Genomic DNA, 14,285 nt, shown 5'->3' with positions numbered 1-14,285 from the left:
TAGAAATATTTATAGATAAAATTGCTCTGATTTGTATGATTGAATTTTTTAAAATGCATCGCGTGTATTTCATTAAAAATTTATCGCGTTCTTTCCCGACGTTTCTGTCCCGTAACACTCACCTTTTTGTGTTATCGAGACAAACTTCTTTCATGTCTTCGTAAATAGAATGACTGATAGGATGACGGATACTTCTTGATAACAATGTCCGAAAAACGTGAAAAGAATAGGAAATGCGTAAAGGAGATATATGCATGACAAAAGTCGTGGCGGTGACATAAGACGCAATGCAAGACTCGTATTTGAGTATGATGCAAACACAATGTTATACATGTTGAATCTTCAAAAAGAGAAATACATCGATGAATGAGCGAATCAATGAATGGATTTGATTCAGTCTTTTATTTAAGGATTTTATGTAAGGATTTTTTAAATCCTTAAAACTGGGAGAATAAAATTTGTAAAATATTTAGTGAATATTTTTTTTTTTATTGATTTTGTGTATCACGAGTCCATAAAATCTATGTACGTTGCAATTAAGAAATATTTTATTAAATAAAGGATTTTTACAAAAACGTTACATTAAAAAATCCAGCGATACGCATCTGTCAAGATAATTTAATTTTGCAAAACATACTCGGTGTCTTCGAGCTCGATGATACGTAGAATTTATCGCATCCCACATCAAAGCAAACGCGATTCGGTCAACTGACACGAAAAATATCAGCGATTCGGCAGAATACCAGCGATACTTTGTTTCGATTTGCGTTCGAGAATCGACGAATGGATCTTGTTACGCAACGGCAAATTAACAGCCGCTCGCGACGAAATTTACGCGGATGAGACGGATGAACGCTTCGCGTTCTTCTTGTTCAGGATAGACACACGTAATATAGACGGAAGACAGACGTTGCGTTGTATTAAAGCATGAGGAAGCCATATGTCCACTCGGTAGCTAATCATTAAGCGCTCACACGATGTATCTCGTCGTCGCGTGCTAACCACACGTGCGTGTCGTTCGGAAAGCGCAACCGACGTGTGTCTATAACCGCATGTGTGATCTACATACATGGCGGGTAAAATTGCATAGCTTCGCAATTGCCGCGTAATAACCCATCTTGTCGATGCGTCATTTGAATCGCCGATCGCATTAATTCAGCAAGATGTCGATAACAAGGTTATCGAGGTTCAGTTCGAAGAAAATCGCTCGCAACAGGTAATGCGTCACATCTTATGTCTCTCGCGACTTTTTTTGCGACGCACTTTTTTGTACTTGATGTCTTATCACAGACTCTCTCTTGCAATAGTAGACTTGCGAAAAAAAATTTTTGCGTAATTCAAGTAATATCGAGACGAGTGCATTTAATGAACAGGACGAACGGGAGGGGGCGATGTTACCGAGTTAACGGACAGGGGTGTGTAAAAAAAGCTCTTCGAGCGAAGCTCGAAATTAATTCCGGGAAGGTACACCAGATAATTATGCACACGCGATGTCTTTATTATCCGCTGACGCCGTTTAGTCTGCGGCGACGTTGTACGAAGCAAGGTGGGGTAAGAGAGGAAAAGAGAACGAAATATGTGTATGTGTGTGTGTTGCACCGTACTATGATATTACATGCCTTTCTTACGCATCTTGATGTTTACACGACTCTTTTATCCCCTAACAAACACATTGCTTTTTACAACCCTGTATTAAAGAGAACGAGGAAAAAAAAAAACATAAATTAACTTAAATAAAAATATTAAATGGAAAATTACCACACACACACACACACACACACACAACGCGTCTTTCTCCTCTCCCCTTCCCTGACTGAAAACCCATCATGATTAAAATGGATTGATCAATGAAGTCACACGCGTATCATATTCGTGGATCAATTTCCATCGTGCAATTGTAGATAGACTGTTATTATTGCGAATGAATGCGATAGATGTTTGAAATAAACTTGCTAGCGTTTCTACAACAAATGTATTCAGCGAGATGCGACTCGCACATTCGATATTCGATTCTCTCGCGGCAAGAACCACCCGTTTGCCTGTTTGCGAAATATTTGTGATTCAAACTCGCGATTAAATTGTACGATTAATTAAAATATCAAAACGTTTGCGGCATACGCTACGCGTGCCGATATATCCTCGTATCGGATTTCGATTTACTGTGATATCTCGTCTAGTTGAATGGAAATAGTATTAGAGAAAATTATATATTGATAATCAATTGCGAAATCATACATTAAAAACGGGGAAAAAACCCATTTGTCGTTTTTTTTTAAATTATGTTCTTGATCGTGAAGATAACTCATCAAGGCAAATCGCGTACTGAAAGTTATAAAAAGAAAAGGCGAACGAAGCGGTTTTTAGTTGAGCTTTCTCTCTCACTCTCTCTCAATTTCTATTCTTCCGAATTGTCGTTCTACCGTATTAGGGAGCACTCGCGGGCAACATGTGTTGCTATGGGCCCTTCTGGAAGGCCCGCGCTGCACGCAATCCCCGAACAGGTGCTGTCGAACCAGGTAACGGACGGTTCCGAGCAGCTGCCACGCCAGGTGTAGAGCTCCAGTCCCTAAGCTCGTCGTTGGTGACGCGGCAAACCAAGCGATTTTCCGCTGCCACCTTAAGCTTTCGTTTCCTCTTCGTATCTCGAAATGTTGCCGCAGCACATTACAGCTGATTCGATATTTCACTTTCCGAAGAAATGCGCTCTTAACGTCGCGCTTTATACGTTACACTTGTCATCGCGAGTTTATTTTAACGTCAGTGAATGCGACACATAAGAAAAACGGACGTGTGTTATGATAAAATTATTTCGGGGATACGCGTTTTTTAAACAGATGCGAGATATAAAAAAATCTCAGTTATAAATTACGCTAAAAAAAAAAAAAAAAAAAATTTGATTAAAAATTAAAAAACCATTTAGAAAAAGGAAGTAAAAAAGGACATTATTAAATTTAAATCTTTGAAATCCCCATTTAACTATCAAATATTCTGACGATTTGCAATCTGGTCTCGGGTAATGGGTAGTAGTCCCAAGGGCGACTTAACGGGGGCAGCATCGCGCGGCGGAAACCGGAGTGTGAAGCCCCTTTGTGGTTGAAGTCCGAGGTAGAATCGCAACAGCGACTGAAATCGTGACCAGGAGCGCATGACGGATCCGCGAACCCTGCCGACTTTTCAGTATTCGTTCGTTCGTACGCTCGCGAGGTTCTCCTTGCTTCGTCCGGTTCGGCTAATTCGGGCAACGAGACACATTTCCTCAGTGCACACATTAGGGAGGATTTCGCAGAGTTCTCTTACGAGAGGTTCGTCGATCATGGGTACGTTAATTAATTGACGCTCGCGTATTAATAAGCCTTGTTTATTTCATCTTCCATAGTTAACTTTAATTTTTTTTGTGATAGTATTTTATGTAAATAAAAATTTTTGACTTAAAATTTTATTTTTCTGTTAATGAAGCATCTGAAAGGATTTAATATAAAACTTTTCAGCGTCGTTATAACTTTGAATATAAAAGAAACTACTATCGTGAAGACAAAACTTTCAAATATTAACTCGAGATGGAAGAGTAGGTATGCAATTGCGTACAGGAAGCATGTTCATCTGTTTGTTCGCATCGAGAATAGACTGCGCGAATAAACGCGGAAGCGGATTGAAAAAGTGGAATTTGCGTTGAGATTTATAAACTGTTTATTAAAAGCAACGAGAGACCGCGGGGATGGGACGTCGAAACAAAACGGAGCGAGAGATGCAAATTAAAGAGTCGAGGAGAAGAACTGTATATATTTGCTTTACTGCATTTGCACATAAAGAGAAAAAGAGAGATACTGTCGCACGAGATATTTGTCAGGCACGCGTTTCCATTTTTGTTCTTCCGTAATGTAGATTCGAAACAACGTTGAATAATTTTCAATTTTCTCTCTTATTTTACTTTGACACAAGTATTGATTAAAATCTACAATTTTTGCGCATGATCTATTCTTCGAATTTCAATTATTTTAGTGTCAATCAGTGACACTATCCACCACGATCAGTGTTATATATCTCATTATTGGTAAATATCGATGTTTATTTTACCGCGTCGATTTATCGTTTTGTGTCTCTATTGTCACGTGGTCCGGTGCAAAGTGGACACGTGTGTAAATAGCTAACTCCTAATGTTTTCTCATTCTCTTTCTCTTTCTCTTTCTCTCTTTTGCTAGATAAAGTGTTAAGAAAATGGATGAAACTGTTCCTTTAACGGCCGGATTTTATCGGATATTTCGATTCTATCAGTTAGATTCGTCGTCAGGAGAAACGCTGAGGGACCTATTATCTATAGCGAATCCGAACTTTGGGGTTCAATTCGTTTTTGATTTTAAAGTTTAATCTCGTACAAAAATATCTATATATTTAGATTTGACTAATACAATTTTTTTATTTAATCATTAATTTTTCAAAACCATTGAAAATTACACACACACACACACACGCATATATGTATATATTATCGATCAAACTTGATCGAAGTCCCTGTCGGTGATTTTGACGTGACCCTTGGTTTTCTCGGCTCGCAATAGAGAAGAGAATGGAGAAGAGGACAAATTTTTTAGGCACGTGAAAACGAGAGAAAATTGATCCGGAAGCCTTTATTATGTACACTTTCCACGTCTGTCGAGAGAAGCAAATTTCGGCGCTCCCCTTTCACTCTTTCTCTCAACAGCACGTCAGATTTTAATTTCAAATCGCATCTCGTCGAGAGAGGAATTTTGCAATGATTTCTTTTTTTTCTTTTTTTATTGCTTCAGTCTACATCGTGTTCGTATTAAAGAGTATATTAAATACCGAGAATCTTTTACGTATCGCTACGAGTTCTTTTATTATTGCGCTAGTATTTCGATAAAAAGAAATTATCTCTTGAATGACAATTTGATTTAAAGTGCAATTTTTTAATCACAATGATTAAATCGGTATCACTGTTTTTCGAGAGGTGTACGACACGATTATTGAATTACTTCCGTAATAAGATTTTCGTGCCTGACTTGACGAGAGGAGGTGGGGATAGAGAAAAATAAGCGGACGAGTGCTTGCGTGTCATTGCACCGTACTTGTTTTTGGCGAAAATTTATGCTGTTTGTGGAAAAACGCACAGTGAAAAGGGTGTACGAGCAAAAAAAGAGGAGAAAGAGAGAGAGAGAGAGAGAGAGAGAGAGAGAGAGAGAGAGAGGAGAGAGAAAGAAAGCCTCCGGCTTTCTCTCCTCTAAAAATGTGAGAGGGGCCGAGGAGGGAGAAGAGAGGAGGCCGAAAATAGAACCCGGCCACTTTGTCGGGGACAATATCGTACGTCTTAGCTCCACTTCGTAAAATAAACAGTTCTCCCCCTCTCCCTCTTTTCTCTCCCGCTCTCCCGAGAATGTCCTTTTTCTTTCGCCCGTCTTTCTCCACTACTCCAGGACTACATTTTCGTATAACGCGACTTGCCGCGTTACGAAAGGCGAATATATCCGCGATACTTCCTCGATCCTACGCCCCTTTATTCTCGTCGTTCTTTTCTCTACTCCTTTCTTCAACCAAAAATGTACCAATCTTCTATTCTCCTTGGAAATCTCGTATAGAGGTGAATCGTTTTGCGTGTGTATACGTGTACGACACATACATATTTCGGTCTGCACTCGTCGCGCGATTCTAAGACTGTTTATTAAAAAGCTTTTAGTGATATTAGACTGTTGGCGAGAAAAGCTGGACTTTTCCCAGACGGACGGATTCTGCCGCCGCCACGTGACCGGTGCCCTCTTTGATCATCGTTATGAGTGCGAATTGGTCGCGAGACATTTAAGATAGATATAGTAGTAGATAGATAAAGTAATTTAGGAACATCTCAATATGTTTTACAAATAATAAATAAAATATATATTTTAATTTGTATCTTTATATAGGAAAGAGAGAAATAAGATATGTTTAATAATATGTTTCAAAGCAAGTGCCTTGCATACTAAAAATTAAGAAAGGTCGAGACACATTAATATTTGAAGAAATTTAGACGTAATGTGAAAGTAATATAGTATTTTTAGAAAATATACTATAAATCTTTAAATATAAAAATGCTATATCGTCATATGAATAAATATTTTGATTTTGTTCATAATAATTATCTCACAATAATTATCAATGTCTTTAAAATTTCAACTTTTACATGTTGAAATGTTTTCAAGTTATCTTATGTTGAAATATGGAAAGCGATAAATTCTTCTCGATTTATCCACGACCTGGAATAATTGAAACAATTTACATTCTTTCTCTACGTAAAATTTTTAAAGAAGAGACCACTTATAGAAAATCTTAAAAAAAGAAAAAGAAAAACGCATCGATCTTCCGATCGATCCTCTCAACACAATTCGGTCTCGCAGCCGTGAAACACACTCGTTTCCCTCCGTCGTTCCTCGTCGTTCGTGATGACGCCGTCTGGAGTTCGTTAAAACACCCTCGAGAAATTGCGTACACAGCCGTCGCGATTGCTGCACCCATTATTCGACTTCTCACCCCTCCCCTCCCCTCCCCCCCCCCTTCCCTCTCCTTCCCCTGTTTCTCATCTTATCCACTAGTTCTGCGAAAACTTTATAAGTACTCCGCCGTTCGAACACAGTCGTGCCTTAATTTCCCGCCGATCGATATTTCATCCGCATCACCCCGAGCACTGACGCGCACTCCCTTCTCTCGCTTGAACGTGCTGTTTTCCACGTGCGTTTGATATATTTTGCTGTGATGCAAACAGATATGATTCTTATAATCGGTTCAACCAGAATGCGCCGGATATTGCGCGCCATCCATCGATCAAGAATTCCTTGATCAATCTAGTTCTTTCCTTAAAGATCGAGGCTGCATTTCCGATATTAATATTTTCCCGGAGAGAGAATCTAAAAAGATACGTGAGAAAAAGAGAGAAGCGCGTTATATTTATATGTATAAATGTTTTTCCTAAAGATATTATTTTCTTTTGCTGAAAATATTATATTCTACAAATATTATATGATTACAGAATAAAATATATGAGCGAGATAAAATTATATTCTATAAATATTATATTATTACAGAATAAAATATATGAGTGAAATAATATCAAACATATTATAATTTCTATTCCATTGCTTAACTTACTCTTCTCTCTTATAATACACATTACATTGTTCTTTTTAACAAAATAGGAAAAATAATCCCAGTCCGGAAATATGTATTTTCTGTTTTGGTTTTCTACGGAAAAGTTCCGCGGAAAGATGGCAATCTTTAGACAGTCTCAGCGTTAAAATAAAAATAAAGCGTGTAAGAATTTTCTAGGGGAATAATACTTTCACCACTACCATCCAAGAACGATATTGCTAATTTTGCGAAATGGAGTTTCCACACGGCAGGAACGAAATTTCCGAGTTTTGCCAGCATTACCCCGGGCGATGAGACGCTCGCTCGATGCCGCTGTTTTCCACGTGTATTGTCTCGCGAGCTGAGGCTCCTTCGCAAACACACGGTTCTCGTAATCTGCCTATGCGCCGACAATTTCGCTCGCAGCGAACGCCGCTTACAAATCGACTCCGTCAGTGCGTGCATCGCGATTACATCCTGAGAAAATTCGCAAGGAGAAGCGAACAGGGCCGCGAGCGCGGATCGATCGTCGAACGTCATTCGTTAATTTTTCGACGGTGCGAGAACGCGGTCGGGATAGCGATAAATTTTCTACCGCTTCATTAATCTCGCGATATTGCGAACAGTGCATTGCGCGAAGGAACGATACGCTCTCTCTTTTCCTCCTTTGCTTGTATTTATTCCTCCTCGGGCAATTAAGTTTTTATCATATTCATCTTCTTCGCTATCGCGGGCCAGCGGCGGGTTCTCGCGTGCTTCTTATGTGCATATGAGATGTACGCGCACCGTATGCTAAATCGTGAAACTCTCTTTGCAAACAAGAGGAGAAAGAGAGAGAGAGAGAGAGAGAGAGAGAGAAAGAAACAATTTTAGGACGCGGGAATGCTGAGCGCATAAATTCGTATGCGTGCGGCGCGCTCATCTCGCACGCATGAAATATCGTCGTCCTCGAGATCGCGGCGGAACAACTGTGCGATGTGTACGTGCACACACACGAGCTTACTAGAATATTTATTGTATCTCCGACGCGGGGATAACGTTTTAAGACGATTCCGAGCGCGCCCGAGTACTTTGTTTCTCCTTCTTCCCTCTTTCTCCCTTCATGCACCTGTTACCACCGACATCTCCTCAGTTTATTTTCCTCGTCACCAACGAGGAAAACAGCATCTTGTTGCGATGCTCTGTTAAAGCGCTTTATCAAAGAGAGATTGGAAAAATTGCTGCTTTTCGAGCCACGCGAAGAAAAGGAGAAAGGAGCAAGTGCAAGGGTGAAACAGGGGGATGGCCGTTTGGGAATGCGGCAAGAAGCAAACGGGAAACTGCCGAGAACTCGTTAGGATCCATTTGAGAATTTTCCTCATTCCCCTCCCCCCATCATCCCGCTTACTTTTTTGCGTATTTCTTACTCTCGTCTGTTTCTTCCTCTATTGGCAGAACGATCAGCTGATCTGCAACTCCCGGTGTTCTCGCGTTTTTCTCATCCAACGGAGAAAGCATTTCGCAGTGTCATTTATTCGCATCGGCTGTCGACTCCCCGTCAATCTGCGCGACGACTTAACGGCTCGCCGGTCGAGCGATCGTGAAAACTGCGATAGAATAAACGAGAGGAAGGAGAGATTTTTACTTTCGAAAGGCGAATTCACTTAAGTCACGTACCGCGATGGTAAGATTTCTTAAAGTAGCAAACACATCAGATCCTTTGAAAAATTTACGCTCGTCTGGACACGCATCGGGTGTTTTCTCAAAGTTACGTTTGGAAAAGGAACAGTTCGAGAGCGGCGGAATCATGAATCCCTTTTTCAAAGGTATCGTATCGAGTTTCCTCTTTCTCGCAAAGAGAGCGGCAGCCGCGTCGAGAGGTCGACAAATAAGAAAAAAAAAAAAAAATCGCATTTCCGCACTTCCTTCTAAATGTAAACGATCCTTTACCGTCGAGAAGGCGTACGAGCATTTCGAATTGGCTAGATTAAAGACACATGATGAAAACGCGATTCGATGTTGTTTGACACGTGAAGATAGACGGGATAATTTAATTATTTAAATCGAACATGCCATCTTACTCTCGTTTAATTAGCGCGCTGTTGTTCTCGCAACGGTGCTTGCGTTGCTTATCCGAAGCTCTTGTACCCAAAGAGGCGCAACGTCGCGACCAAGATAACAAGACAATGCTAACATCGCGGTTTTCACGCGATGATGCAGTGTTTCGCGCAAAGCTTTCATCATGCGAGAAGAGTGTCACACCCTTTGCGCAGCGTCAAAGGGTTCGCGGAGAGAAATGAGAGGGATGAGAAAAGAGAGAGAGAGTTATGAGAGTTGAAGAACTCGACGCGACCCAGAGAGAAGCCGGGGGATACATTTGAAAGTTTTCACTGGCGCCGGAAGTTGGTATGGAAAGCAGATGGCCGACGGTTGACAGGAAGGATATGCGGTTTTCCACACATGTCATCGCGGTAACTTCCTCTTCTTATTCACGCCTTCTACTCCCATGCGAGTTCCAGTGCATGCAACGATGTTGACGGGACAAATCGAACGTGGCGACCACTTTCTTTGTTGGAAACGCGATGGTCTGATGAATCCGAATAAATGTTCGATACATCCAAGAACAAATAATCCATCCAACGATTAATATAAAAATGTTAATATAAAAATGTTTATATAAAAAACTACAATATTCTTCATTAAAATATTCTTAACTTTTCCAATTAGTTATCTATCATTGTTGTGCGCAATTTATTTATCGTATCTTTCCATTGTGAATAATCAAATAGAAAGGAGTGTGTACTAGATTGCAAAGATTCCAAATTTTATTTTTTAGTGTATCGTTTTGCAATACAGAAGTACACAGCAGTGAAGATACGGTATGGAACAGCATATTGTGCCGAGAATTTATGCTTAAAAATTTATCTTTAAAAAAGAAATAACACTTGAAAATTGATAATGTTAATCAATATTTTTAACAAGTAAAGTTCGATGTAAAGTGTGCGATATAAGTAATGAAAAGTATACGATAAACGCATTACGCATCTTATTTTTTCCTTATACATAAGTAAATACGAAAGAAAGTCGATACATTTTTAAATAAAAGCGATAATCTTATCTTGGATTCAGAGATAAAAATGGTTTTTAAAAAAGAATGCATAGGGAATTTCGAACATTATTTATCGAATTGATACAAGTTATCAAATATTTTCTCAGCAATTATCAAATTATTTCTTTAGCTTTTAATGCACAATTGTAATTTATTGTATCCCTTATTTCGACGAAATTTCAAGATTTTACATTTATATATGCATACAATAAATGTATATGCATTTTTTTAAATTGTAAAAAAAATAAAAAAAAAATTAAATTATAAAAAATATTATTTATTAAAATTGATATTTTTTCAATGCTTGAAATTTTGTAGTTTTATGGAAAATTTAAAATATAAAGAATCTATATATGACTGATGATTTTTATAAATTTTTCGAAACGGTTTGTGCGTATACAAGTTTTCTGATATCTATAACTATATACTTTACTATTTTCCGACTTGTTTTCAAGCGATAGTCTTTTTTTCATTCAGTTTGATTTTTTCGTTTTTATTGCAGCACTGCAGAATCATCATATAATGACTGTTTTTTTAATTTGTCCGATAATCACATATAAAGTAAACTATTTTGACTTAAGCAATTTGCTTACACTATAGAAATCAGTCTGATAAGACATCAGATGAAACTTATTTTGAATGAAACTTAACAATTTACGTAAGAAAATGAAATTTAAATCGGTGATTTGAAGTTAATCCAACGAATTGACAAATATGCTTTAATTTTATTGAAAATCTTTGTTCAATTTATAAAATTCGATGCTATTTTCATATTCTTCGTAATTAATTGTATATCTTCATTTATAAATATTGCATATTGGAAATTATCATTTGAACATTAACCATCTTGAGAAATACAAGTGTATAAAACAAAACCTCTCTTTTCAAAATAAAATTAATTACTTATTGTTAGAAAAACGTGAATGTTTTTTCGAAAACATAATAGCATTAATAGATAATATGAGAATGATCCTGCATTCTGTGTCTTGTTCCTCGTTCTATCACATTATCACACGTACGCAGCATTCTCGCGTTGCGTATAATTATCCAACGAAGATGATTGTTTAAAAAGAATAAAATATGAAGAAGGTCATAGCGAGCGCGATTCCACCTATGAGCAAATAAAAGGGTATGCCGGGTCCCTTCGTGTAGTTCTCTGCCTCTTTCGAGGCATATCCCGATACCCAGCCCCGCTTTGGTGATCGATTCGTCCTTTCCGATTCGACGAGTACGCCGACTTGATACTTCTTCATCAGCTCCATAGCATCGTTCGAATGTCCGACATCGTCAAAGCCCTCGGAGGCGTCTTTGCCTTTGTGATCGAGCAGGATCTCCTCGCCACCGGGATGCTCGTTGAGGAAGTCGTAAACATTATATACTTTGTCATGCAGGATGAACAGCGTAGTGTTCTCCTCGTCGTTTCTCTGGATTTCGCTTCTCGTGAATTCCTTCGCCATGTCTCGTTGACGTTTCGCTCTATTTTATCTTTGTACAGTCCGCCTAAAATAAAGAAAGAAGTATTAAGATTATTGACTATCGATGACTGTCGATCTGAAGAGCAAGAATTGAAATTACATCTATTATTTTGTCTCGTGTAAAATATAGCGAATGTAATAGAGATTATCTACTACGATTCTCTATATAAAATACTCTTGAATTTCATTAAATTTCACTCGACACGTGTAGCAAGTCTCATTTTCAACAAATTAAAGCGTTGTTGTGCAAATACATACGTCACGATTGGCAATGTATAATTGCAGAAAGGAATTGTAATGTTGCGTTATATATATATATATATATAGAATGTCATACATGCGTTTCATAGTGTTTATTAGAGAAGAATGAGCCGTCTGATATGGTCAAGGTCATTAAAGATTGATTGCGTAACGAGTGCCTCAGTTATTCTACAGCAGACCACGCAGTAAGACTGTTTTTCGACTGATCTTCAAAAATATACTATAGCATTTTAATGATATTTTTATAAATGACTCGGCGAATTCTTTTATAAGTACCAGATATAATAATTAAGCAAACTCTTTTGACACGCAATCGATTTCGGAATTAACAAGGTGATCATTGAATATTCATTTTTGTTATTGAGCATTCCTGGATATTTATCTGAGCGCTGTTTTATCGTAACAACGTAGGATCGATCTGTAAATCGAGGATCTTCTAATATTATAATTTTTAGAATTGATATACTATTATTACATTAATAGATTTTCTCCGAAGTGTGCACACTCGGGTGCTCTGAATAATTTCCTAGCAAAGAGTATAGGAAAAGATTGAACAGAGATTTTTACCAGTGAAAACTTCATCTCTAAAAGATTTTCCGAGAAAAATTATATTTTTATTTTTCGTTTTATTCACTATCTAAAAGGAGATTTATGTATAATTATTTTTTTTTTTTTTTTGTCAACGAGAATCCCGGATAAACCATAATCACAGTCGTTCGCGTACAGTTCGAGAAATGTTTTCCTCTCGTCACAATATAATTAAACTTCGTCCGATTCGCAGTTGGATGAGTTCGTTTACGAAACTTCATGTTTTCGCGTGTGGAAATTTCAAAATTTCAAACACGCCTTGAGCGCAAACACTCGGCACCGCGAGTGGAGAGATCATCATCATTGAGAGATATCTCCACCGAACAAACAAGATACGAATTTGGCAAGTGGCATTGGATCGATAAGATCTCTCTATAACGTATTTTCCTACGAAACGAACCGGTTGTGTCGAATCGTTCTCCCTCGACGAAGACGGCTTCGTCCTCTAAACCAGTTCGCGCAATAGAATTCGTCGATCGTTTCGAACGTACCTCCACTCGCTTCGCTTTTGCGGATAAAAATCGACTTTTCTGAAGGAAGGATGGAATGAAGCGTTATCGAGAGATATGAAGTAGTGCTGCAGGTGCGTATGCCAATCGTTGATCTCCGCTGTGGATGACGCCGCTTCACGAACTTCCGCACTGAGACACACTCGCGTAAACACTGTGGAATCCGGCTTGTTGATCGTATAACTTTATAATCCCCTCCTCTTCGTTTAGGCCACGTCGTGTATTCAGTTGAGCCCCACTGTGCCGTCCGTTGTTATCCGATGGCAGCGTTGCCAATCTTTACGCTGATCCTACTGTAATTAGATCTTTGATCTCAATGTTCCCTAAATACAAGGTCACTGTAAAAATATGCAAAACCGATTTGAGAGAAAATGGCGCCGGAAAAGTTATAATTACAATTTCTCACATGTTTCTCTCTCTCTCTCTCTCGTTTTTCATAACGAAAAAAATTTTGAATAATTATCAGAATCTTGTTTCACAAGAGATTTACGATATTAGATCGCCCCATTCATGGATGCTTGCTGATTGCATACTACATTAGTGTGTACAGCGTTTATAAAGTAGGAATGACATTGATAAAATGCATGTAATATCTATCATAAAATGACTTTATTCTTCATAATGTGAATCTATTCTTGTGTTTGTACAATGACCTAGATTATTCATTGATAAAGCAACTTCACTAAATCAAATTTATCAATTTAGTTTGACATATTAATGCTTGTGTAAAATATTTAGAAATATTAGTAAATGGTGTATAAAGTAGTAAATATTAGTAAATAGTTTTGTTCGTTCTATTTTTAAAAGAATAATTATATTTTATCACGCATGCAGCTCTCACAAACTAAGTCGAAGAAAATATTTTCTGTTTATCAAAAAGATTGCAACGGTGAACAGATAAATGAAATTAATAAGTGAAAATATATTCATGTCATGAATCTAATGAATGATATAATCAGTGCAAAGATTGAAAAATATGTTATTTATCATGTAATCATCTCCAGCTATTCATCGCGATGATATATAGCCGCGATTAGAGTGTAAAATCTTTTGAAACTTCTATTAAAATTGAAGAATACAAGAAAAATTGTATTTTCTTGGAATTTTTTATCAGCTCGTATCATTTCTGTTCCTGCGGACTCTAGCATTATGTAGCATGATGTTCGATTCATATGCAAAAGCGTCTAGTCACTGTGACGCCGCGACTATTTATCTGCGTGTATGTCACAGAAAGATAAGTACGATAGTAGAGTT

General features: G+C 37.9%; 2 protein-coding genes across 13 annotated transcripts in view; one reads left to right on the top strand and one right to left on the bottom strand.

Moving 5' to 3' along the window:
- LOC126853951 (heterogeneous nuclear ribonucleoprotein K) overlaps positions 1 to 14,285 on the top strand; it is an 83,632-nt gene that overhangs the window by 56,375 nt on the left and 12,972 nt on the right. The window lies entirely within an intron of this gene.
- LOC126853998 (cytochrome b5-like) lies at positions 9,893 to 13,200 on the bottom strand. Of its 2 annotated transcripts, none has more exons than XM_050600312.1 (2): positions 12,923 to 13,200; positions 9,893 to 11,698 (listed from the first exon to the last, which is right to left on the bottom strand). In XM_050600312.1, exon 2 carries the CDS (start codon positions 11,653 to 11,655, stop codon positions 11,263 to 11,265), a length of 393 nt encoding a protein of 130 aa, XP_050456269.1. In that variant the 5' UTR covers positions 11,656 to 11,698; positions 12,923 to 13,200; the 3' UTR covers positions 9,893 to 11,262. The 2 variants fall into 2 exon arrangements, with proteins under 2 accessions (XP_050456269.1, XP_050456268.1); XM_050600311.1 differs by having other exon boundaries at positions 13,014 to 13,199.

This window comes from Cataglyphis hispanica, chromosome 13, assembly GCF_021464435.1.
Source record: "Cataglyphis hispanica isolate Lineage 1 chromosome 13, ULB_Chis1_1.0, whole genome shotgun sequence".
Lineage (NCBI taxonomy): Eukaryota > Metazoa > Arthropoda > Insecta > Hymenoptera > Formicidae > Cataglyphis > Cataglyphis hispanica.
The sequence above is the reverse complement of the archived record's forward strand: the minus strand, read 5'-3'. Positions and strand labels throughout refer to the sequence as shown.